This window comes from Pleurodeles waltl, chromosome 2_1 (genome assembly GCF_031143425.1).
Source record: "Pleurodeles waltl isolate 20211129_DDA chromosome 2_1, aPleWal1.hap1.20221129, whole genome shotgun sequence".
NCBI lineage: Eukaryota > Metazoa > Chordata > Amphibia > Caudata > Salamandridae > Pleurodeles > Pleurodeles waltl.
Window position 1 is genome coordinate 805779503 of NC_090438.1, and position 23507 is coordinate 805803009.

A 23507-nucleotide genomic window follows, 5' to 3' on the forward strand; every position below is an offset into this window, starting at 1 on the left:
AAACAAAAAGGTCACCCATCCCCAACTATAGGATTAGGCTTCCTGGGAAGATAAAAGCCTAGGACCGTTGCTGATTCATGTCTATTGTCCGTCGGGTCAACTAAACAAAAAGGTCGCCCATCCCCAACTTTAGAATTAGGCTCCCTGGGAAGATAAAAGCCTAGGACTGTCGCTGAATAGTCACAGCAGTCCGTGCCTCTTGAACCTTCCCTGGCGTCTCTCCCCGCTTGGACCGTTGGACGCGAAACATGTTGACCCTTGTTTAAGAGGCGATGTGATAATTTCCTTGCCCTTACTCATTAATAGAAAGTGGCTGAGCCTTACCTCTCACATTATCACTTTCCCTTTGTTTTTAATCTTGGTCTAATGCCTCTGGTTTTAAAAAAAATTAAATGCTTTGGTTGATGGAGGTTTAGAACCAATTTTAATATTTTCTCTCCTGTTTGATGAGTGTCTGCCCTTAGGTACCACCTTAGACATTCTTCCTCAGCAGCCTCTACAAAAAATCTCCGTCAAAGAGCCCGCTCTTGGGGAGCCCGTCAGACATTGCAGCGCCGGTCTGACGAGAAGCATCCCCCGATGATGAAGCATGACATCTAAATGGGTGTGTGAGGGCTCTTGCTCTTAAACTTGCGGGTGCCCTTTGTTTCCTTTGGAACAGTTTACCCTTTGGTCTGTTACTCGTATTTTGGGAGACAGTACACTGGACCATTAATCTCCCTGTTCCTCCTTGTTGATATTGTCAGTTATTTAGTTTGCCATTTTCTTCTTTTTTAGGTCCCATTTGATTTTTTCATCTATTTTTCTTCTACTTTTTGGTTTGCTTTTTTTTAGAGCATCCTGCAGTGCTGCCTGGCTGTTCGCTTGCCATTACTTTATATGTAGTGTGCCGCATCCTGCATGTCCACAGTTTCTACAAATTGTGGTCATCTTGGAAAAGTATTACCTATAATGCATTATTATTCAGATTTCGAAGATGAATGTCATGTTTAGATGTATTATGTCATCCATCTTGCATCAGTGCAACATTGATACACTATAGACAATACATTCCAAGATGGATACCATTGAGATGTTTACTGAGCAGCCATCTTCAGGCTAACATTGTTTTAACACTCTTAAGATTAGCAATACGTTGCTTTTAAATGAGGCAGCCATATTACAACTATGAAACAATAATACACTATATACTTTACCATTGCAAGGCAGCCCTTCTACAATGTTTACCTATATTTTTTGCAAGCATTTGTCCACCACATTTAGATGGTGAGATTGTTTTCTATTTTAATTCTTTTAAGTTGTCTTACATATGCTTGTTGAGTTTGTATGTGTTTTATTTTGGACGAGTAAGTTGGTAAATATACAAATCTGCCAATAGGTGAATAAATGGATGCATGAATGCAAGAATGTATGACAGAGTGCACGTATGAAGTGAGTTCCTAAACTGACCAGTGGCTAAAGAGGTGCTTTCTGTTATAAGCTAGACTTGTTGCATTGCCAAATCTCGTTTTTTAATGTTGCTATATTGTTTTGTGAATTATTGTAAGTGTTACATATCGTTACTACAACCAATCACTGCACTCTTTGCAATTTATTCTAACTCATCATTGTGTTACCATATTCAAATTAAACGATGTGTTAACACTAACTACACTACACTGTTAGAAGTAAAGAAAGCTAACAGCGGGGCCCTAAATCGCCACCGTTGGGTCAAAATTAGCAGCAGTAGTCACTCCCCAGCCAGAGACTATCTTGCCAGTTCTTTACCAACCCTTGGATTAACAGAAGAGTAGGACACAGTTTTCTCATACTCTCAAAGCAAGGCCCCTCTAAACAAGAGAGTTAAAACATACTTGCTGTTGGCTGACAAGGAGGATTTTGAACTGAGGCGACATGCTTGGCTTACATTGGCATTTTACGTTAAGATAGCACCCCAACCACATCTGGGCACTTTTCTTAAAACCGAGATTAAAACAGAGTTTCTGAAATATCCTTTGGGCTGCTTACCATCACTTCTACACGTACTACCTTCGAAGTGATCCATCACAACTGAGCTCTGCCAACTATTCGGAAACTCTCCAGAGACAGGGGTCCATCAAATGTGTACATGTGAAGCAAATATAACAGACCAAAGAACCATTTTAAGACCAGCATGGAACCAGAGGGAGATATGCTGCTGCAGGTTCACGATTATAGCTTGTTTTAATTCGACTGACAGACATCTAAATTGCAGGCTTGCAAATGACTTGATAAGACTAGACCAGAAAATAAATTGCCAAACTGATGCTACAACTCCTGCAGCTATCCAAGCTCCCTGAACAAACTCTTGCATAAGATTTCTTACTTGGTTAGCGCCACCAGTTTCTCAAAACTGGTAGTTCAAGACTGATGCTGCATTTTTTAATGTATGGATTCAAATTGTCACACCAGACATTTTAAGCTTGCACTATTCTGCACTGGGCAACTCATTTGACACTTCTTTGCTTTACATTTGGACGTTGGCATCTTGCTTATCCACCTTTTCTTCTTTTTTTTACGTTTTATTTTGTAAAGGTTTTATGTATACACTTAGTGCACTGGTTTTAATTAACTGCACACTTTAATAAAATTAAACTTGAAACTTGAAGTCTGAGATGGCCACTAATAGGAGTTACCAGCACTTTGGAAATTACAAGGTCTGCAAAAAATCGAGGACATGGTGACTTTCACTGAGAGATTTCTGCTGCTAGAAGGATCCAAAATCTTCAGAAGAAATTCCAGTGGAGAATGTGGAATTACAAGGGGAAGTATGACTGGAATTAAAGACCATCAGTGTCTCATTCATAATCCCTTGTTAACTCTGCATACTCCCCTGGATTTACTGTTTTTTCTGTTATAGGTAACTTAAACGTGGGTATTTGTAATGAGGCTATAAATATCTCCATAGGAATCATTGTTCTCTCAGCTCCTACTTTGTTTCCAATGCTGTTGTTATTCCCACATAATTATTAACCCCCACATAGTTTTCAATAATTGCTTTAACCCCTCTTTCACCTTGCAGAACAGCCACGTACAATTAAACCACGAATCCTGAGAATTTTAAAAGATGAGACAAGCACATATTTGAGTTCTAAACCACAGGTAGTATAAAACATGAAAAAAAGGCCGAGCATGTTTAGTTTCCGCTGGCTCCTGGTACTTCAAAGACGGAGGGCAAAGTTACACAGCACCGCATGACAAAAGGTCTCAGTGTGAATCACTCATCTGACTGTGGTGTCCATAGATGAATGCATTCCATCACCAGCTCAGCTCAGAAACACTCAGACAATCGCTCCCCTATCTTTTTATGTGGTTACCAAATTTGGTAGGTAACCTGAAATAGCTCAGTGAACCGAAATTACCATTTTGATTTAAACTTAATTTAATGGGAAGGATGTGGCAGTGCAAACTTGCGTGTGCACATCCATCTAATTGTGACTTGGAAACAAGGCTGACAAGAGTCTGTTACCCAATTGCGGCTAATGCAGATTTAGTTGAGTGGATGCCTTCTTTCTATGTGTGAGGGTGCTACACCCATGCTTTGCAGTTAAAGACATGGGGCCTGATTCACAAAGGATATATGGATCTCCACATAGTTAAATATAGGGGACATTTTTAAGAAATTATTTAACTTGAATATAAATATTAAACACAGTTTATGTTGAATATCAAAGGAAATTCTTTCTAAATATGCATTGTAAATGTAGAACAAAATAAAAATATGCTACAACTTTATTAACTTAATTTTGAAATAAATCTTCAACTAATGGAAATATACTAATTGAAATTAAAATTATATTTCCTGAAGACTATGTTTAAAAATATATTTCCACCTAAAGAAAGAAGCATTATTTTTATTATGTATTATTAATAATTATAAGTGATGTAACAAATTAACTAAAATGTTGTAATATTTCAATAAATGTTATAGTCACCTTAAATTTAAATTCAAAATAGACATTCAAATATTTTCTAATTAAATAAGCACTTACTGTTTTTATTTTTTGACTCACATTAAATCATATTTATTTATATTTTTCTCTCTTTTAAAAAATGTAATGTAATTTAACATAACCTGATTTCATCATCAATTTTATTTTAGCTCCCTATCTCCATTATATTCTATGGGAGAGTGTTGCAGTTACCTGTGATTGGCCATTTGTGGTGCTGGACTTACTACTGTTTTTTAGCAGCAACGTATACTTGGACTTTGTGTTTGTGAGTAAGCAAGTAGTAATAAACTTGCTCAAAACTGTGAACTACTCAAAAGTGTAAATTACCTTTGTGAATCAGGCCCATTATGCTATTAATGATGCACTTATCTGGCGCAGACTTTTAGTAAGTGCCGGGAATGTGGTTATATTTCATAATGACTTTGGGGATATGCTTGCCGTGCTGCAGAAGAGAGGCAGTTAGCGAAAAGGTGGCAAATGTCAATTCTTGAAATAAAGGCTCTCTCGAGTCAATCTGAGGCTGAATTTGATTTCTGCAGTTAGCAGCTAATTGGTAAGATGTGCTTAAGCAGCATTTTAACTTGAAGTCACTGAATAATTTCCCTTCGCTTGTACTACCAATTGTAAGCACAATTTGCTAGCCAATTTTGCAAACTGCAGAATGAAATGCATGTCACAAAAGCCAGTAAAAAACATACCATCTGGCCATAATAACATTTCCAGAATACAGACTACCAAAACATTGTGAAGGTAAGTATATGTAGGCAAGTAACTCCATATCTAAGTTGTCTATTTTGGAGATATACGTGGTCTAGGTACATAGATGTGGAGCTAAGTATGGTAAATCTATATATACTTGGGCATATTCACGAGCCTCGTGCGCCTCAGTGCATTCCTGCTCTTTCACTTTGGCATAGGGCAGCGCAGAAAGATGACTTGCTACAGTACCCTACACCAAATCCCCATAAATATGCCCCACTCTGTATACTTGCTTTCACACTATTGTGGTAGTTGATATTCTGATACTAATGCAGGATTTAAATCTCACTATTGTGGTGGAATCCTTTAGAGTGAGCCATGTCTTAAGATGTTTTAAGACAGTTCTTTTGTTTCCGGTATTGTATTGTATTTTATTGCAACATTTATAGCACTTAATACCCTTATGAGGGGCACTGAAGTGCTTGCCTACATGGGTAGCACGCTACACCATGTAGGTTGTTTGGTTGGAAGTGTGTTGTCTTTGTTTTGATCCTGTGTGGGAAGTATTTCCTTGTTGCGTGTGAGGACCACTGAGATGCAGTTATCATATCATGGCATGCAGCATTTAGCAATGTGATGTATAAAGAAGTGTGAGAGATAGGCACAGATTTTACGGTTTTCAGTAAGCTGGCAGCTTTGGGCAGCTCTGCAGGTCTCTTTTTGATTTTTCTTATGTTCATAGTCCAATTAGCATGTTAATACACTGGAATGTCCATTCTGAGATATTTTATTTGAAGTTCATGGTCCTAAGCAGGCATAGGTTAAAGAGAGAAGTGATGGAGAGATTTTTCTGTGATGGACTTCGTTAATATTCTCACAAATCGGGTTGTCATTGTGAAATGCTAAGAAGTCACTGTAATATGTTGCTAGTTGGGACCTGCTGTGTTGAACTAAATGTGATTCCTCCTTTGGCCAGTGGTATGTGGCAAATCTTCTCAGCCATTCTGTGCCTGGTCAATTGGTGATTTATTACTGTGGACTGGTATGGTACTGGGTGATGGATATGGCCCTTAACAGTTTTGTCTTATGCGAGTGTAAGAATGTAAAGCAGTAGAAGGGAATTATTAGGTAGCCTGTTTGAACTACAGTCACCTGACTGATGAATATTAGTTTAAGTGTGGGCAATATATTGTATTGTATTTGCACTATATAGCACTTACTACCCCTGCCAAGGCACTGTTGTGCTCTTACACTGGGCACACTGCTCCAATTCCCAAGGTTAGTGTTTTTTTTTTCTTGTTGGCAGTTATTGTTGGTTATTGAAATTAGTGCAAGAACCACTCCATACCTTTAGCTTCGATTACATTAGTAGGAATTAGGTGTGATCTTCAGTGGCATTGGAGGATATGGGAATTTAATGCATTGGTTGGGGTCACTTATAGATGAGCTACAGGAGATTAGGTATTGTTAGGATGCAGGGAATGACGTTTAAAGGAGAGGTTGTGATCTTATGACAAACTGATGGAAGTAGAGACTTCCCTTTGCTGAATTCAATCAATTAGCCCCACACTTACAGCAATAGTATGGAGTATTAACAACATGCAGTGGTCTATCTCATCATGGTGGTCTTGCAAGATCACAGAAAAGGCATGCCAAAGACAAGCAACAAGAGAGCTCACTGTGCCCTCGCCACGTCTTAGTCATGTCTAGATGACGCAAGCATAGCTAACGTGCTACATCTTACTGACAGACCACCTGTCTCACTGCACTTGTAGCATACACAGTATTTTGAGACATCTACTGTAGATGCCTATTCAGAGCTTTTTAGAAGACTGTTAGACAGAGGGACTGGCAGAGGTCCTAAATTGAGATTGCTGCATGGAAAAGGCCCTGCTGGATTTAAGATTCCGGGGGGGGGCATGTAAACAATAGATGGGTTTAAAATATTTTCTCTACATGTCCTACCCCAACATCCTGACAGTTCCAGCAGAGTGGGATGATCTTGTGTTTTACCTTGCGTTCTCTTTTCCTAGGTACATTTGTTGTGCAAGTCACCGCAAACGATGATGACGACCCTACCTACGGAAACAGCGCGAAAGTCGTCTACAGCATCCTCCAGGGACAGCCATACTTCTCCGTTGAGTCTGAGACAGGTCAGGAATCCTTGCTCCAGTGCTTAGTTTAGAAAAGAATAAGCGTGGGGCCGAAAGTTTAGCTCAGAACCCACAGCCAACATTATTAAATGTCGGGGTTACCGAGTACCAAGCCTGCACAGTCTTGATTCCACCTCATGCCTCCTTCTTCCTTTGCCAGACACTCTGTGCCCATTTATTTCACTTTTTCAGGTTCTTTTCATCCCTGCCCTCTTTCCTTGTCACTGTTTTTCCTTCTTTCTCTTCCTCTTTATTTCCCCTTTTTGTTTCTCTCTCTATTGTACTAGGTGAAAGCCTGATGAAGTAAAACAAAATGCTGGTCCTCAAAAATGAGTGGCAGTGAGCCCCAACTGCAAATTTTCGGCTCAAATTAAGCACTGCCTACCTCCTTCTCCTGACTGTCACTGTCCCTTCTTAGCCTGTAAATTGATACGACACATTAGATCCAAACTGGGAGAAATTAAACTTTAAACTTAAGAGCAATTGCTTTTTCCTTCCCTGTGCTGCTTGCCAAATTCAGTACAGTGATACATCTGTAAATAGTGCATCTACATTATTATAAGCTGAGTGTCAAGCTTAATAAAGAAATTAGAATACCACGCAGGCACATGCTTTTTCAACTGTCTATCAACATGGAACAATCAGCAAGGGGGGCTCAGAAAAACAGCCTCCAGGAAGGCTCTACTATGATTTTTTTATGTCCGGCCTAAAGATAGCTTTATCTGTCAAGCCAGCCACATGTTTTCCAAAGAATCATAATAACACGTGTCCCTTAGGACACACCTCATAATCATAGTAATACAGCTTTGAGACAAGGGCTTGTGGTGGAAGCACATCCTTTTTGTTGCATGTCCCACGGTTACATTTGTCTGCTGGGCAAGACCAGCATGACAGCAACTCTGGAGCTTTGTGTGGCGACTTTACAGATATCTTGTGGTGGTGTATTCTTTGAAATACTTACTGAACTGAGTTTTTCTCCCATTCTATGACCACCATGATCCCTTCCAAACCCCCCTCAGCATTTTGACATTTTCTTCTCAGTTACCATAATCACTGACTAAATAAAAGCTGGGTGAATTCCTTAAAAGGATGTTTTACCTTGTTCAAACTCTTGAAAAGCAACTTACACAAAGGAGAATTGTGTAAAAATTAAAAAGCAGCAAACAGTGACACTTAAATGCTCAACGCAAGGATCTCAAAACACCAGTACTATGGAGGGATGAAAGGGCTACGAGCTTTGATTGGAAAGTTGTTAAAATGAATTTCCAAGCAATATGGAGTCTACCTGATTGATGTTCTGAGTAAGGAGAGCATTGTTCACTATCCATGAGAGAAAAGGTGTGATAGTTTTAAAATAAGAAACAGGCCTTGCTGAAATGGGTTTAGGAGGGGGGGGGTGGAATGTGAGGTTTTCAGTGCTGACCAAGAACACAAATCGTGACCTCTAGTGTTTTATCATGTTGCTTGTTCATTTAAAGTGTAAAAACCAGTGTCAAAAGTTAATCTATTTTAGCATAATATTAGGTAATAAAACAAACAAAATAAAAGTGATAGATGTTTTATAGAATTTACGAAGAGGGTTTGCCAGAAAAATTATCTTAACATTGTGGTTCTCATGCAATAAGAAACTCTGCTTAAAATCTGGTTACAATCCCCGAATCTCTGGTGGCACATCATGTCCGCTTACTGAAGCTGGATCTTTCACAAAGTACTCTCTTCCTTATCCCATGTGCTTTTTTAGTCTATTCTCAGTAAATAATTCTTCATGTCTTTCCAGGCATCATCAAAACCGCCCTACCCAACATGGACCGCGAAAACAAGAAGAAGTACCAGGTGGTCATCCAGGGCAAAGACATGGGCGGACAGATGGGTGGCTTATCCGGGACCACCGTCGTGAATATCACGCTGACAGACGTCAACGACAACCCGCCAAGATTCCCCCAGAGTAAGAGGCTGCCACAGATCTGCTTTAATGCCCACAGACAGATGTCTAGACTGCAGGCTGATGTTTGTTTACACCGAGAGATGTGGACCCAATGACAGACTTCCCTGGGGGCGGGGGCGTAGGGGTCATTGAGCACAGATTTAAGTCCCCGAGAGAATGAGAAATCTTCCCTTGTTAGTTCTTCTTCCACCATGCATTGCTATCCCTGCACACGGCAGTAAACACTGAAGTTAGCTGCGAATTACTGCACTAGGTCCCTCGTTTGTTTCTCTTGTATATGATGCTGCTTGCAAAGTGCTTGAGAACGTACCACAAAGCTAAGTCAAGACAGGGGTGAAATACATAATGAACACAGGTCCCAAGGCTCCACGGGCTGAAATGTGGAGTAATTACAGCACTAACAGTATTGATCGTTGCCTTTGGAACTTTCTTCACTGTGTCCCCATTCCACTGAATGTCACTTTGTGAAAATAAGATGCTGTGTCTCCTGTCGCTGCCTGCTCTGGCATTTACAAAGTACGTCTGATTTGTTTTCATATTGAGATTACATTTTAACCCTTACTCTGCTGCCTTCCAAAATGGACGCTCCTTAGGCACCTATCAGTTCAAGACTCTGGAGACCACACCGGTGGGGTACCCCATTGGTAGCATAAAGGCCGACGACGCAGACGTAGGCGAGAATGCCGAGATCGAATACACCATCACCGAAGGCGACGACGGTGGCTCATTTGAGGTCGTCACTGACAAGGAGACACAGGAAGGAATTATTATGGTCAAAAAGGTGAGGGCTTCTCTATTGCCTTTGATTAAGGAGTCAAACATAGGAGGAACAGAGTCCTTCGTTTGTCATAATAATTGAATACCGTTTGGCCAGTGACGTAGCAAAGGTGCTATGTGCACTTATACAAACAAAGAAAATGCCCCTCACCAAACTCCAAGGTTGTATACTAAAAAGACATCAGTGGGCCCAAGTGCCACTCCTTTACTCATGATGACTACGACCCCTGTGATTGGTGGCAGCATGTTTGAACCATGGTGTGTACTATTAGTATTCTGAAGAGCTCACCTGTTTCTTTGATTCACTGTTCCATTGATTGTCCTCGGTCCGTGGTGGCTGTATTAGACAGAAAGGAAAGGTTCCAAAGCAAAGTAGGGCAACAAGGCAACTGTCTCGATTATTTTTATGGTACAGAAGGTGTAATTTACCTGGTTCAGTAAATGTTTTACTGCAGCACTTCTGGAAATGCCACCAGCATTTAAGAGATTGTCCATAAATCCATTCTTCCTCCTTTATTTACTCAAACCCTTCGTCCTTTTTCCTATGCTCCTATGTCCCCGCCTCTCTGTCCTCGCTCAAATATTTTTGGCCCTCATTTGTCCTTACCATCTTCCCATCTCTTCTCCACCCCCCCTCCCACATATCAGTACATATTGTTGTGATGTAAAATGGCTGAAGGTGTGGAGGCTACATAAAGTGGTTTGAATTTCTAGACTCTGCTCGTTATTAATGGCAGCTGCTGCACTGCTTCACTCAGTGAATATTTGGTAAATAAATGGGAAAAAAACATAAGTATCTGGGGCAATGTTTTATTAGTGCCTGACCACTGGCACTGCCTAATGCTGGGGTTGCAGGATACCAGTGCTGCTTCGTCCACCTCACTGTTTTATTCCACCACCCTAAACCTCCTGTCTCTTTAGGACTCTCTTTCGGACTTTTGTTTCTCCAGTATTGGGGTATCTTTCATAGATTCACATGCTTGAATCATTCCCCGTCGTCGAAGTGGGAGTCCCACGGTACATAGAAAGCAGTAAATAGAGAAAAAACTCTTTTTTTTTTTTTTTTTTTACTGTAATCCATAGGAAAAAACACATTCAATTATAGAACCATTAGCCTCTTTATAAAGAGCCCAAACTTCAACCAATCAGGCATGACCACCTCCTTAGAACCCTCAGCACAGAGGCTCAGTCTGTCAGATTTTCTACCGCACGTCGTGTGTAAGGGAGTCTCCCTGAGCTCTGCTCAGTTTTCCATCTCTTCAAGAGAAATCCTTAGAAATTTTTCACTTCACTTTTTGCTTTAAGACTTTTTTCCATCATGTCTACAAGAAAAGGCCTTTTTAGACCTTGTGGGACCTGTGGCAAATTGAGACTTCACTGTGAGGATCCTCACAAAGAATGTATCTATTGCTTACATCCAGAGCATAAGGTCAGGGACTGTAAGATCTGCAGGACCTTTCCTAATAAGACTCTGAGGGACAGAGAAGCCAGGCTCCTACTTTGGCTCCAGAAAAAGAAGGCAAGAGAAGCTCTTTCTGAAGAGGAGAGTGACACTTCAGTGACCTCAAGGAAAAGAAAGAGGTCTGTGGAGAGCCTATCCCCTACAAGCAGTAAGTCAGCCAAGAAGCTGCATGCTTTTAAGGACACCGGGGATCTACCTTCTACATCTAAGGTAGCAAGTGGCAGGGTTCACTCAGAACCAGCAACACCTGCTTCTTCTTCAAAGAAGCTTAAGAAGCCTTCAAGTTCACTGCCTCCGTCGACGTCCAAAAAATCTACACCGTCGACGACACCGTCGACGAGCGCTCCGTCGTCGACAGGTCTACCTGTGACAACGACTACGATGACGGCTACGTTTACAGCTCCTCCGTCACCGATGATAGTGACTTCGTCTCCGCTGTCGTCTACGACGATAACATCGGTGAGTCTGAAGTATGGTCCGTCGTCGTCGCACACTTTGAAGATCACTAAGAAACCGTCGACGGGTAAGAAGCTAAAATCTTTGCCGTCGACGCATTCATCGACGAAGAAATTCAGGAGGTCGCCGTCGGTTTCGCCGATGAAGATTCCATCGATGCGCCTGATAGCGAAAACCCCGTCGACGGATGACGCAGTGACATTAGCTTCGTCGACGGGTCCTTCGTCGACATTGGTACCACCAACTACACCGACGGCCCCGTCGACACCTGCTCCGTCGACGCCTGCTCCATCGACGCCTGCACCGTCGACGCCTGCACCGTCGACGAGGACACCATCGACGAGTGCTCCGTCGACGACAGTTCCGTCGACGGTTCATTTTCCTGGGGCATCTCCTTACCTGCCGCAAAGAATTTTACCTGTACAAAGCAGGTCCTCTTTATTACTACCATCGCATACATCGCCCAGCAAGGTTGCACCCGTTCCTCCACAGCATCTTTTTGCTGATGATGATGATGATGGCGATGGGTACTCTGATGACGGATTTTTTCCAGTAGCGCGTAGTCCGTCCGAACTACGTATAAAATGCCAAGAGGAAGATGAAGAAGAGGATCTGCAGTCTTTTCCTCATCAACAGGATCAAGGGCATTTCGAACAACCAGAACAGACAGTTCAAATGCCGGTATCATTAATTAACAACCTTCAGCAAATGATGCAGGACTACTATGCGAGGTTTCCCCCGCCTGGTTCTTCTACACCGGTACAGCCTCCACAGACACCAGTGTCCACTCCAGCTAGACCTTCCGGATTCCCAGACCCTACCACAGCACCTCCATCGGTTCAGGGTATAGCGTCACTGTCATCCGAGGAGGAACAGGAAGAAGGGGAGATACAGGACTCAGACTCTTTAATACCGGAATGGGATGAATATCAGATCCAGACTCCACCTCCGTCCACACCACCGCCAGTAGACTCTCCACCGCAGGACATTGGGGGTTTCCATAGTGTCATGGAGAGAGCTGCTAAAAGATTCCAGCTACCGATTACATCAAAACAATCAGATTGCTTTCTTTATGATTTTAAAGAAGACACTAGAAAATCGGTAACGGCCATTCCCATTGTCGATTTCATCTGGGAAGAAGGCTTAAAAGTCATGCAGACTCCGTCCTCCATTCCTGCAGTCTTGCCCAGACTAGAAAAGAAATATAAGGCTCCTGACAACTCCCCAGCATGTCTAATCAGCCATCCTAAGCCGGATTCGGTTATCTCACAAGCAGCTCAGAGAAGATCCAGGAATCCGTCAGCTTCTCTGACTGCTCCTCCAGACAAGGAAGGACGGCGTCTGGACTCCATAGGTAAAAAAAATTCAACCATGGCTGCCACCACTGTTAGAGCGTCAACTCTCTAGCGATACTTGGGAGATACGATCGTCAGATGTGGTCTGACATGTCACAATTTATTGACATGATACCTGAATCCAGTAGAGCAGAGGCACGCAGAATTCTTCAAGAAGGAGAAAAGATTTCGGCTGAAATCATAGACTCTGCCATTGATGTTTCCTCTACAGGTTTTCGACAATTGGCCGGGGCGGCGGTTCTCAGATGCCAGGGGTGGCTAAAGGCTACCTCTTTTAGGCCGGAAGTTCAGTTAAAAGTGTTAGACATGCCGTATGATGGCGAGCTTTTGTTTGGAAAACATGTCGACGATGTATTGCAGTCTATCAAGGCAGACACTGAAACAGCCAGGTCGCTTGCAACGCTGCAGTACAAGAGGCAACCCTTTCGGGGAGCGAGAGGGAGAGGTACTTTTTCACATAGAGGAGGTTTTCAGCAATATCGACCTTACTCCTCTTACCAAGGGCAATTTCGCTCAACCTATGGCCAACAACAACAACAGCACTCCTTTCGCCAGCAATCATCAGCGCGCTTCAGGCAACAAGCGAGAGGAAAGTCTGCTTTCAGAACCAAGGAAACAGCTAGAAAGCAGTGACCCTCATCAAGTGCCTGCACCCAGCCCCTACACCGACACTCGTATAGGGGGCACAATTTCCGGATTTCTACACCAATGGTCCAGAATAACAACAGACAGATGGGTTTTGGATATTATCAATCGGGGGCATACACTAGAATTCAACCAGCCTCCTCCTCAAGTACCACCAAGAGGCCCCCCGCCAGCCCATCTCAACGAGCTTATGGAACAGATTGCTATCTTAATGAGCAAGGGAGCAATAGAGATCGTGCCAAGAAACCTGAGGGGGACAGGTTTTTACTCCCGTTTTTTCCTTATCAGGAAGAAAACCGGAGACTGGAGGCCTATTCTCGATCTTTGTTCGCTCAACAGATACCTCAAGAAGGAATCTTTTCGCATGATCTCTCTTCAAGACGTTCTGAGCCTCCTCAACCGAGGGGATTTTATGACCTCGTTAGATCTTCAGGACGCATATTTCCATATTCCAATTCACCCCAATCATCGGAAATTCTTGCGGTTCAGGGTCGCAGGCATTCACTACCAGTTCAGAGTGCTTCCGTTTGGCCTCAAGTCGGCTCCAAGAGTGTTCACCAAGGTTTTGGCGTCAGTGGCAGCCCACCTCAGACAATTAGGGGTACAGGTGTTCCCATACCTAGACGACTGGCTAATAAAAGCACGTACAGCGTCGAAGGCTGCCAGAGACACGGAAACATGTCTCTCCCTTTTCGGAGCTTTGGGTTTGACGGTCAATTACCCCAAGTCTCACATAGAGCCCACTCAAAACATCACGTTTCTAGGAGCCATCTTAGACACTTTACAAGCGAAAGCCTTTGCTTCACAGGACAGAAGACAGAAACTTCGAAACTTAGCAACACAGCTCAGCAAAAAAAGGTCCGTTTCAGTGCGGACTTACAAGTCTTTTCTAGGGATACTATCGTCTTGCATTCCATTGATAAAGAACTGTCGCAGGCACATGAGGACTCTTCAGCAACAGCTAGACAACCAATGGAAACAGACAGAAGGCTCTTTCGACGAGCTAGTACAAATCACCCCTGCAGCGAAGCAGGCTTTCAAGTGGTGGAAAGAAACTCCCCTAGTCTCAGACGGACTGTCTTTTCTGAAGGACAGGACCATGCACATAGTAACAACAGACGCATCTCTGGAGGGATGGGGTGCTCATTTACAGGATCTCTCCGTGAGGGGCAAATGGTCCACTCAAGAATCAACTCTCCACATAAATGTTTTAGAGTTAAAAGCGGTGGCTTTGGCACTCAAATCCTTCCTCACGAACATCAAAGACTCTTCGGTGTTGATAAGGACAGACAACACCACGGTCATGCATTATATCAACAAGCAGGGAGGCACAAGATCTTGGGCATTATCCCTGGAGGCGCAGAAGCTGTGGCATTGGGTGATTCAGCATCGAATCTCCATCCGAGCAGAACATCTCCCAGGGATCACCAACATCTGGGCGGATGCCTTGAGCAGGAATCGAACCAGCTGCCACGAGTGGGAACTCAATCAATCGGTTCTCGACAATCTCTTTGATCTTTGGGGCAAGCCCGCTCTAGATCTGTTCGCGACCAAAGACAACAAGAAATGCCGACACTTCGCAAGCTGGCGTCCGCAGAAGGGTTCGAGAGGGAATGCGTTTTTGATCTGATGGTCAGGGATTTATGCATACGCTTTTCCCCCGCTTCCACTCATCCCGAGACTTCTGCTAAACATGAAGAGGGAACAATGCAGGATTCTTCTAATCGCTCCCAGATGGCCACGCCAGTTCTGGTTCACAGAACTTCTATTGCTATCGGAGCAACCTCACATTCGGCTAAAGGCAATACCGGATCTGTTGACAATGAGCCAGGGTCAGGTTCGTCATCCCAACCCGACATCTCTTCGTTTATCAGCCTGGCTCCTGAATTCTATGAATTCGATGGATTGAATATTCCTCCGGATTGCAGAGAGGTACTTGCCTGTGCCAGAGCTCAGTCTACAAATCGCACATACAAATTCAAGTGGAAGAGGTTTTGTTTGTGGTGCGCAGCTTCCAGCATCCATCCTCTAACATCATCTCCTGAGCAAATTTTGCCATATTTACTACATTTGGCTAAATCCGGTCTTTCGCATTCATCGATTAAGGTACATTTGGCTGCCATATCTCGTTACCGACGGACCTCTCAGTCGCCTTCACTATGGTCCACCAGAATAATAAAACAATTTCTTAAAGGTTTGTTCAGAAAGTATCCACCAATTCATCGTCCTGCACCACAATGGCATCTGAACATTGTGCTCTCCCAATTAATGAAACATCCGTTCGAGCCTATTCATAGAGTGGATCTAAAGTTCGTCTCTTTTAAAACGGCCCTTCTTTTAGCCTTGACATCGGCAAGGAGAGTCAGCGATATCCAGGCCTTCACAATTTCTCCACCTTTCCTTCAATTCAAGCCAGAGGTGGTCATTTTGAGAACAAATCCAAGGTTTATACCTAAAGTTCCATCATCTTTCCACTTAAACGAACCAGTAGTTCTAAGAATTTTTTTTCCAAATCCTCAGACGGCAGCTGAACGAGCTCTGCATTCATTAGACATTAAACGCTGTTTAAAATTCTATATAGAGAGAACAAGTGATTTCCGTAAGTCTGAACAATTGTTTATCAGCTAAGGAAAGGTAAATCACGGTAGCGCAGTTACTAAACAAACGATAGCGCGCTGGATCTCTTCTGCCATTCAGTTGACTCACCAGTTGGCGGGGAAGCCATTATCATCTAATGTCCGGGCGCATTCCACTAGAGCGGTATCCACCTCCACAGCTCTGTTCGCTGGAATACCTTTGGACCAGATCTGCAGGGCGGCGACATGGACACGTCCTCATACTTTCACCCAGCATTACTGCCTGGAAGCTACGGACAAGGTGGATGCTGCGGTAGGACAAGCAGTTTTTTCGCAATTTGTTCACATAAGGTGAGCCTATAAGCTTTACCCTCCGTCCTCTGTATATTGTTTGATGTATAATTTAAGGTATATGCTTCCATATGTGTAGTTATGGATACACATATTTTTTACTAGATAGAGGTGTATGTATTTATATAGATGTGTATATATATATATATATAATAGATGGATACTACATGTACTTAAAATGATTAGCACTTAATTTGCAGATGTTATTTGCTTATATGCATTCAGTCAACATGCATTATGTTTATGCATTCTGTTGGTACTACAAAGAAATAACAATTTATCCTTACTGCTGGCTATTCTGATTCAAGCATGTGAATCTATGAAAGATACCCCAATACTGGAGAAGAAAATAAGTTACTTACCTGTAACTGTGGTTCTCCAGTATTGGTATCTTTCATAGATTCACATGCGACCCACCCTCCTCCCCAGAGAAGCTCACCTTCTAGGATTTTTTCCTGTGTACTCTAGTGCGGAGAAATCTGACAGACTGAGCCTCTGTGCTGAGGGTTCTAAGGAGGTGGTCACGCCTGATTGGTTGAAGTTTGGGCTCTTTATAAAGAGGCTAATGGTTCTATAATTGAATGTGTTTTTTCCTATGGATTACAGTAAAAAAAAAAGAGTTTTTTCTCTATTTACTGCTTTCTATGTACCGTGGGACTCCCACTTCGACGACGGGGAATGATTCAAGCATGTGAATCTATGAAAGATACCAATACTGGAGAACCACAGTTACAGGTAAGTAACTTATTTTCTTATCCCCGCTTCTCCCCCTTTGTCACTGTTTTCCCATTTTTCTCATTCCGGTTTTTTTCTACCTTTAAGCACTGCTTTCACTGCATATCTAAATGCTCTGTAAATCCCCTTTGGTCTTGCAGGCTTTGGACTTTGAAAAGAAAAGGTTGTACACACTGAAGGTAGAGGCAGCCAACACCCACGTTGACCCGCGTTTCCTCTACTTGGGTTCCTTCAAAGACCAAGCCACAGTCAGAGTGATGGTGGAAGACGTAGATGAGCCCCCTGTCTTTAGTCGGCCTGCTTACATATTTGAAGTGAAAGAAGATGCCATCCTGGAGAGTATCGTAGGGGCGGTGAGCGCCCAGGACCCCGACGCAATGAGAAGTTTCATTAAGTAAGCCACAGAATATGTTCCAGTTCTCTCCACATGTCAACATCTGCATATGATTTTATTTTTAAGAAATCCTTCACTGCTATTTGTTAATTAGGCACAATTACTACAGCTATTGCGAGTGCCTGTACAATTCAGATAGTGCTGAACATGATATATATATTATTATATATATATATATATATATATATATATATATATATATATATTTTTTTTTTTTTTTTCTTTTTTTCTTTTGGCCTACGATTTCTCCAAAACTACTGAATGGATTTCCACTGTAACACAAAAAGCATGATCTGTGCAACAGGATCTAGCTTCCCGCCAAATTTGGTGTAATTCTGTTCAGTGGTTTGGGCTGTAGGTGTGTCTAAAGGTCCTATGGAAAAATGAATGGGGAAAACGGGTTTTGGGACCCCCCTTTTTATCAGTCCCTGCTTGACATATCACAACAAAACTTTCAATACAGCAGCTGCACTGACCAAAGTATAAGTTTAGAAAATTTCAAGCGGCACCAAAGTTATAGGGAAAACAAAAAACTCTCCATCTATGGAAACTAGGTCCTATACCTATACCACTCAACTCACCAAGAAGTGGGAAGCGGGATGATACTCCTTCCCCCACCATGGCATCATCTACAGGAGTAGGGACCACTTCCACAAACACCTGCAGCCAATTTCCTACATTCAAAGACAGTCAGAGGGAGTTGGCAGCGTAGATCAATGCTCATCCAATATTCCTCTCATTCGCTCTATCCACTGTTAATGGAAAGGTGCATCCGTTTCTGACACTCTTGTGGCAGAGGGCTAGCTTCCTACTTAGGCATCTACACTACATATGATCTTCCCAAAGCAAAGAGAGCACTTTACAATGAACACATTGCAATATTCTAAAACATCATATAACCATATCATCTTAGCACTAACCCACTACATGAATATTGATTCGCCCCTTCTGACCTGATGTCATTCAGATGTGTCAGAACAAACTAGTTACATAAAAAACAGTATATAATTTTGAATTAATGCAATACAGTGAAGTCAGAGCAGGAAGGCCCTTGGAAAGTAGCAAAAACGTTTTCCTCCAGTGGGTTCTTCAAGAAAAATATATCACCCGAAATAAAAAGTGCACATCTTGCTGCTTGTAGTGTCAAATGAGAAAATATAAACCCACAGTAGACCTCATAGTATGGCAGCCATTTTATAACGATGGACTCGAGACCTAACTGAGGTCTAATTTAATCTAAGCCAGGAAACACATTAAAACACATCTCAATGAGTTTGTTTCAATTGAAATAGCTTTATGTTAATAAATATGTGGGAATTTGAATATGGAGTAAATAATATTAATGCACATACATGATTTATATGTGGAATAACTTTGACAGGCTCAATCAAGACTGCGCCAGACTTTACATTATAACAATACAAACCTTACTGGGAAAGGAGGGACAGGCTCATGCCATTGTGGATTTTGCTTTGAACTGCATATATTGTCGTAAAAAATAAAGGAGGGAGGAGGCACATGTTAAAGGAATTTCACCCCTTAATGGCCCAGGAGCGTAAAATCATGATCTCTTTGGTGTAGAGCTTTACCTGGGCACAAATGAATCCATATCCCTCTCCCCACTAGACATGGCCAGAAAGATTTTGCCCACACATTCCCTTCATTCCAGATGGAGTAAGGAGTACAAAGATCACATATTATAAGGGTTAAAATACATACAACTGTACATAAAAAAGGATATTGCAAATTACAGCCCGGTTCTACAGCCCAGGGCTATTACCGCCATTGTTAAGCATACTTGTTTCCCAATAGCTGCATATGGAGTGAAGCATAACTGCAACGCCCACAACACACAAGTTGGTTAAATGAGTCTTAAACTAGAAAATACCGTCACAGATTCATAAGGCAATATGGTTATACTACATATTGAAAATCTTCCTACTCTGGTCTGAAGCCTACCATACAGAATGGCAAGTGCCTTTGAGAATGAGGGTGAATGAGTGGGTATGAGGTGCCAGGGCAAAGGCTCAGAAGTGTCCCTTGTTACCACCATATATGAAGGGTCAGTGCTTCAGTCACACGGCCTAGGGAACTATATGCACCCCCTCTCAACGTAGAAAGAGAGTAGACAACTACTGGGGGTATCAGGATGTCAGTACGCCTGAAGCATGTCTGTGATTGGTCTTGTAAGTGCTCTGATGCTGTGGGTGTACCAGCATATATGTCATTCATTTTGCCCTGAATGAGAAACAACAGCTGTAATTTAAGATTCCCAGTACACAATTCCTTGAGTCTGGCAATCAGTACTGGCATGAATTTGTTTTTACCCTTGTGAGCTAGAAGGAAGAAATTCGGTTTTCAGAAGATTTAGCCATATGGAGTTGTCTATCATTTAGGTGTGTAGGCTCGAGAGGGTGCGACATAACATGTCCATATGAATGGATGAGGTTTTGATGTACAACTGTGTAATATGTATGTGAGATGTATGACACACATTGGAGCACCATCAACATATCTGCTGTTGCCACACGTGCAACTGATTAACTAAATAAAGCTGACCACGCGAGGAGGTAAAAAGTCATGACAAATTAGTTGAATATAAAAGAAATTCAAGACTATTGCGTTAGTGTCTTTGGTTAGTTTTTTTTTCCTTGACACTCATGGTGACAGGAGAGCCTTGAGGCTTGCAAGCACTTATTACCTTTACTTGTTAACAAAGAAACACAGGGCCTGATTTATGAAAGGTTAGCACCGCCTTTGTGTCATTTTTTTACCCAAAAGCGGAGTAAACTTACAAAATGTAATTATATTTTGTTGGTTTGCACCGCTTTTGCGTCAAAAAAATAACATAAAGGCAGCTCTAACTTTTCATAAATCAGGCCCACAATGTCTGAAGGCTCGACTGGCAAGTGAGCAGGGCAGAAGCGCTCAAAGAAGCTGCGTTTTCTTGCTGCACCCTTGGAAGCAGAGTGAAACAGAGAACAACGAGGCTCCCAAATGGCCTGTGGTTGCTCGTCAACACTGGCTATATGTCACAAAATTGAGGACAGGGATACCAACCTGCTCAAATATCGACACCACAAGATTAACTACGCAATGACAATATATAGGGAAGTATATATTTAACATTCTAACTACATGTATTCTTACAATGATGATTTAGCGCAAGTCAATATTGTGGAGTCGATAGTTGTGCAATCAGTACTAAAAAGCCGATATTGTGAATTCCCACCCTGGCTTTTTCAAATTATTGCAGTTTCATTTTGTGCATTGTTTTCTTGTTTCAGATTATTGTATTGATCCACTCAGTATAATATTTTTGTCAACCAAATACAATATTTCAATTATTTTAAATTTCCTTTCACAAACTATAAAAACATATACAAAAACTTAACCTGAAGGTACAATGTTAAAGGCACACCCAATTATGCACCATAATCATCATCATGCCGCATATTAGAAGCAAAGGAGGCACACCACTGTGCGTCTCTTCGCAGAACAAAAACAGATGAGAGGGAAGATTTGATTGGCCTATAGCTAGCATAAGTTCATCTGGCATATCAGCATCATTTCAAAGCTTGCAATGGATGCTTCAGATGAAAAGAACATTGTGGAAAATTGCCAGCAATTTACACCTCTCAGTTTGGCAGCCGCTTGCTCTCAGAAAATGATGCCCCTCGTCTATCGCGTTGAATATGTTCAAACACTGATATGACATAGCTATTAAGTCCCATACAGAAGACCTAACTACAGAACCAACAAATTCGAATGTGTTCAGAAAAAAAGAGCCAAATTATGCTCTCACTTGGATCCCAATGATAGGGTGCGTCACATCTGTGCAGGTTTGCTTCAGCGATGTTCTGCAAACAGCCCTCAAAATACACTCTTCTTTCTAAGGCAAAGGGGGTTATTAGTATAATACAGAATCCTACATTGTGCGTCTATACTTGCAGACATATCGTCCACTATGCTAATATTGGCATATTATGGGGCAGCATTATTATATATATATATATATATATATATATATATATATATATATATATATATATATATATATATATATATATATATATATATATGTTAAACTGCATGTAGCTGCATAATATCAAGTGCCGTCCAGCCACCAATCAAGGGTTGTACATTCAGGGAAAAATGGGTAAATGACCCAACGTAATTGATTAACAGGTAGGTCATCCTATACTGTCCTAGGAAAACAAAAATACAAACAGTGCATGGTGACTCCAGAGGGTAATGTGAAGAAAGAGTGCATAGTGTAATAAAACAGTGGAATAGCAGTTATTGTGACCCCCTAAGAGAAGTGATGTTATTTTTAACAGTATGTCTTGACATATGGGGGCAGATTTACTTTTCTTTCAGGTAACACAGAGTATCAAGCAAAGTTGCTGCATTGCATTGTGTGAAAGGGAGAGAACAGAAATGCTCCATATCTAAGATATAACACATTTGTTCTGTCTCACAGAGCTGGCACACTATGTGTTGCCTCAATGCAGGAATCATTGTACTATGGTGCAACGGTGTCTGTGTTATAGTTAGGATTGTCCTTGTGCAGAAAGGAATGCCTTCCTGCGCAAAAAACATTGTTAGTGGCACAATCTTCTTTCTATTTTTGCTGCAGACTGCAGCAAACATGAAAAGAGGAAGTAACAAGGATAACTAAAGATAGTTCTCCTCGTTTTACCTCTGTCAGGTACACACCCCATTTTGGCGCAAAATCTGGGCATGTGTCAAATACATGGGTGGAAGCATAGGACCTTTGCTCTGTCCACGCTTAGCTAAGTGCTGCCTTGTGTTACTTGGCTTTTACTAAACCACACAAAGCTTCACAAATCAACTTTGCGTGGCTTAGTAAATGCCAGAAATAATTTTTCATTGCGGCCACACCACAAAAGTGTCACAATCTGGGCCTTGGTGTCTAACTTCAAACATATCCAACATGTCTGTGCTTGTTTAACTCCCTTTGTGCTGCACAGATACAGGCCTGTCAGAAGCTTTTGTGGGCCAGGGCCAAAAGCTTTATTCAAGGAGCAAATAGAAAAATGTTTTCTGGGAAAATAGATTAACTTTACCAGGCTGCTCAAGGTTTGGGTGCCACCTAGTGATGCAACCATCTTTCTGTTTTACCAAGAATGAACAGGCCAGGCCAGTGGCATGGGCCTATAACTCATGTTCAGGGCATTTATCAAACAGAATAGTCCTCATCAACGGGCTATAAGGCTATATTAGAACATTGGAATGTTAAGAGTTCCATGAAGGCAATGACGTGGCTAAGGGCCAATCATGGCTGGTACAGTTCTTCTGCGTCAGCATTCCAATGTTTGTCTTTCTGTTTCTCCTTGTTTATTTGACATCATTCTACCCTCAGTGAATGAAAAATGTTCTAATAGCTTTTTAGACTTTCAGCTGTTGGCTTTATTGGTTGTTGCAGTTTGTTCTGCAGCACTCCTACCAATCTACAGTGCCATAAATATATTATTTTCTAACCACCTAACCACTTTAAACTCTCTACTAACATCAGTGACGTTTGTGATCTAATGTTTGGCTTTCTGAATAGTGTTGCACGAAGCTGAGTGTGGCATGAATTCTATGCCAATCGTTGACTAAAAGAGGTGGACTTTGGCAAAGGTGGGCCGTCAGGTTCATGATTCTTTTTGTTGTTGAAGGGGAAAATTAGACATAGCTAAGATGCATAAGAATCCAATGTTGAACCTTCAGTTACTATAGCTTTAGGTAAATACAGTATAGAGGTTGAGCCCAAGATGGGTCTTGGAAGAAAGGTCTGGTGAGCAGAATCTCTATGTTTGCTGTACAATTTGGTCATGGCCATTGAGAGATAGCTTTGGTAAGGTACCTGCAGATGTCTGCACACGCCCTTTGCAAGCATTGATGAGCTGATATTTTCTTTTAGGCACTGCTTTATGTCTAATAAATAAGTAGAGGTGCCCAAAGTTTTTCTTGAAAACGTAA

The 23507-nt window shown here is 41.9% G+C and overlaps 1 protein-coding gene across 5 annotated transcripts in view; it reads left to right on the forward strand.

Annotated features, from left to right (window-relative positions):
* Nucleotides 1-23507, forward strand: part of LOC138268644 (cadherin-6-like) — a 220401-nt gene that overhangs the window by 165546 nt on the left and 31348 nt on the right. For all 5 annotated transcript variants that reach the window (XM_069218496.1, XM_069218506.1, XM_069218514.1 and 2 more), the window contains exons 4-7: nt 6704-6823; nt 8601-8768; nt 9362-9549; nt 17266-17519. In XM_069218496.1, coding sequence (XP_069074597.1) covers nt 6704-6823; nt 8601-8768; nt 9362-9549; nt 17266-17519 — 730 coding nt within the window. The remainder of the gene's footprint in view (nt 1-6703; nt 6824-8600; nt 8769-9361; nt 9550-17265; nt 17520-23507) is intronic.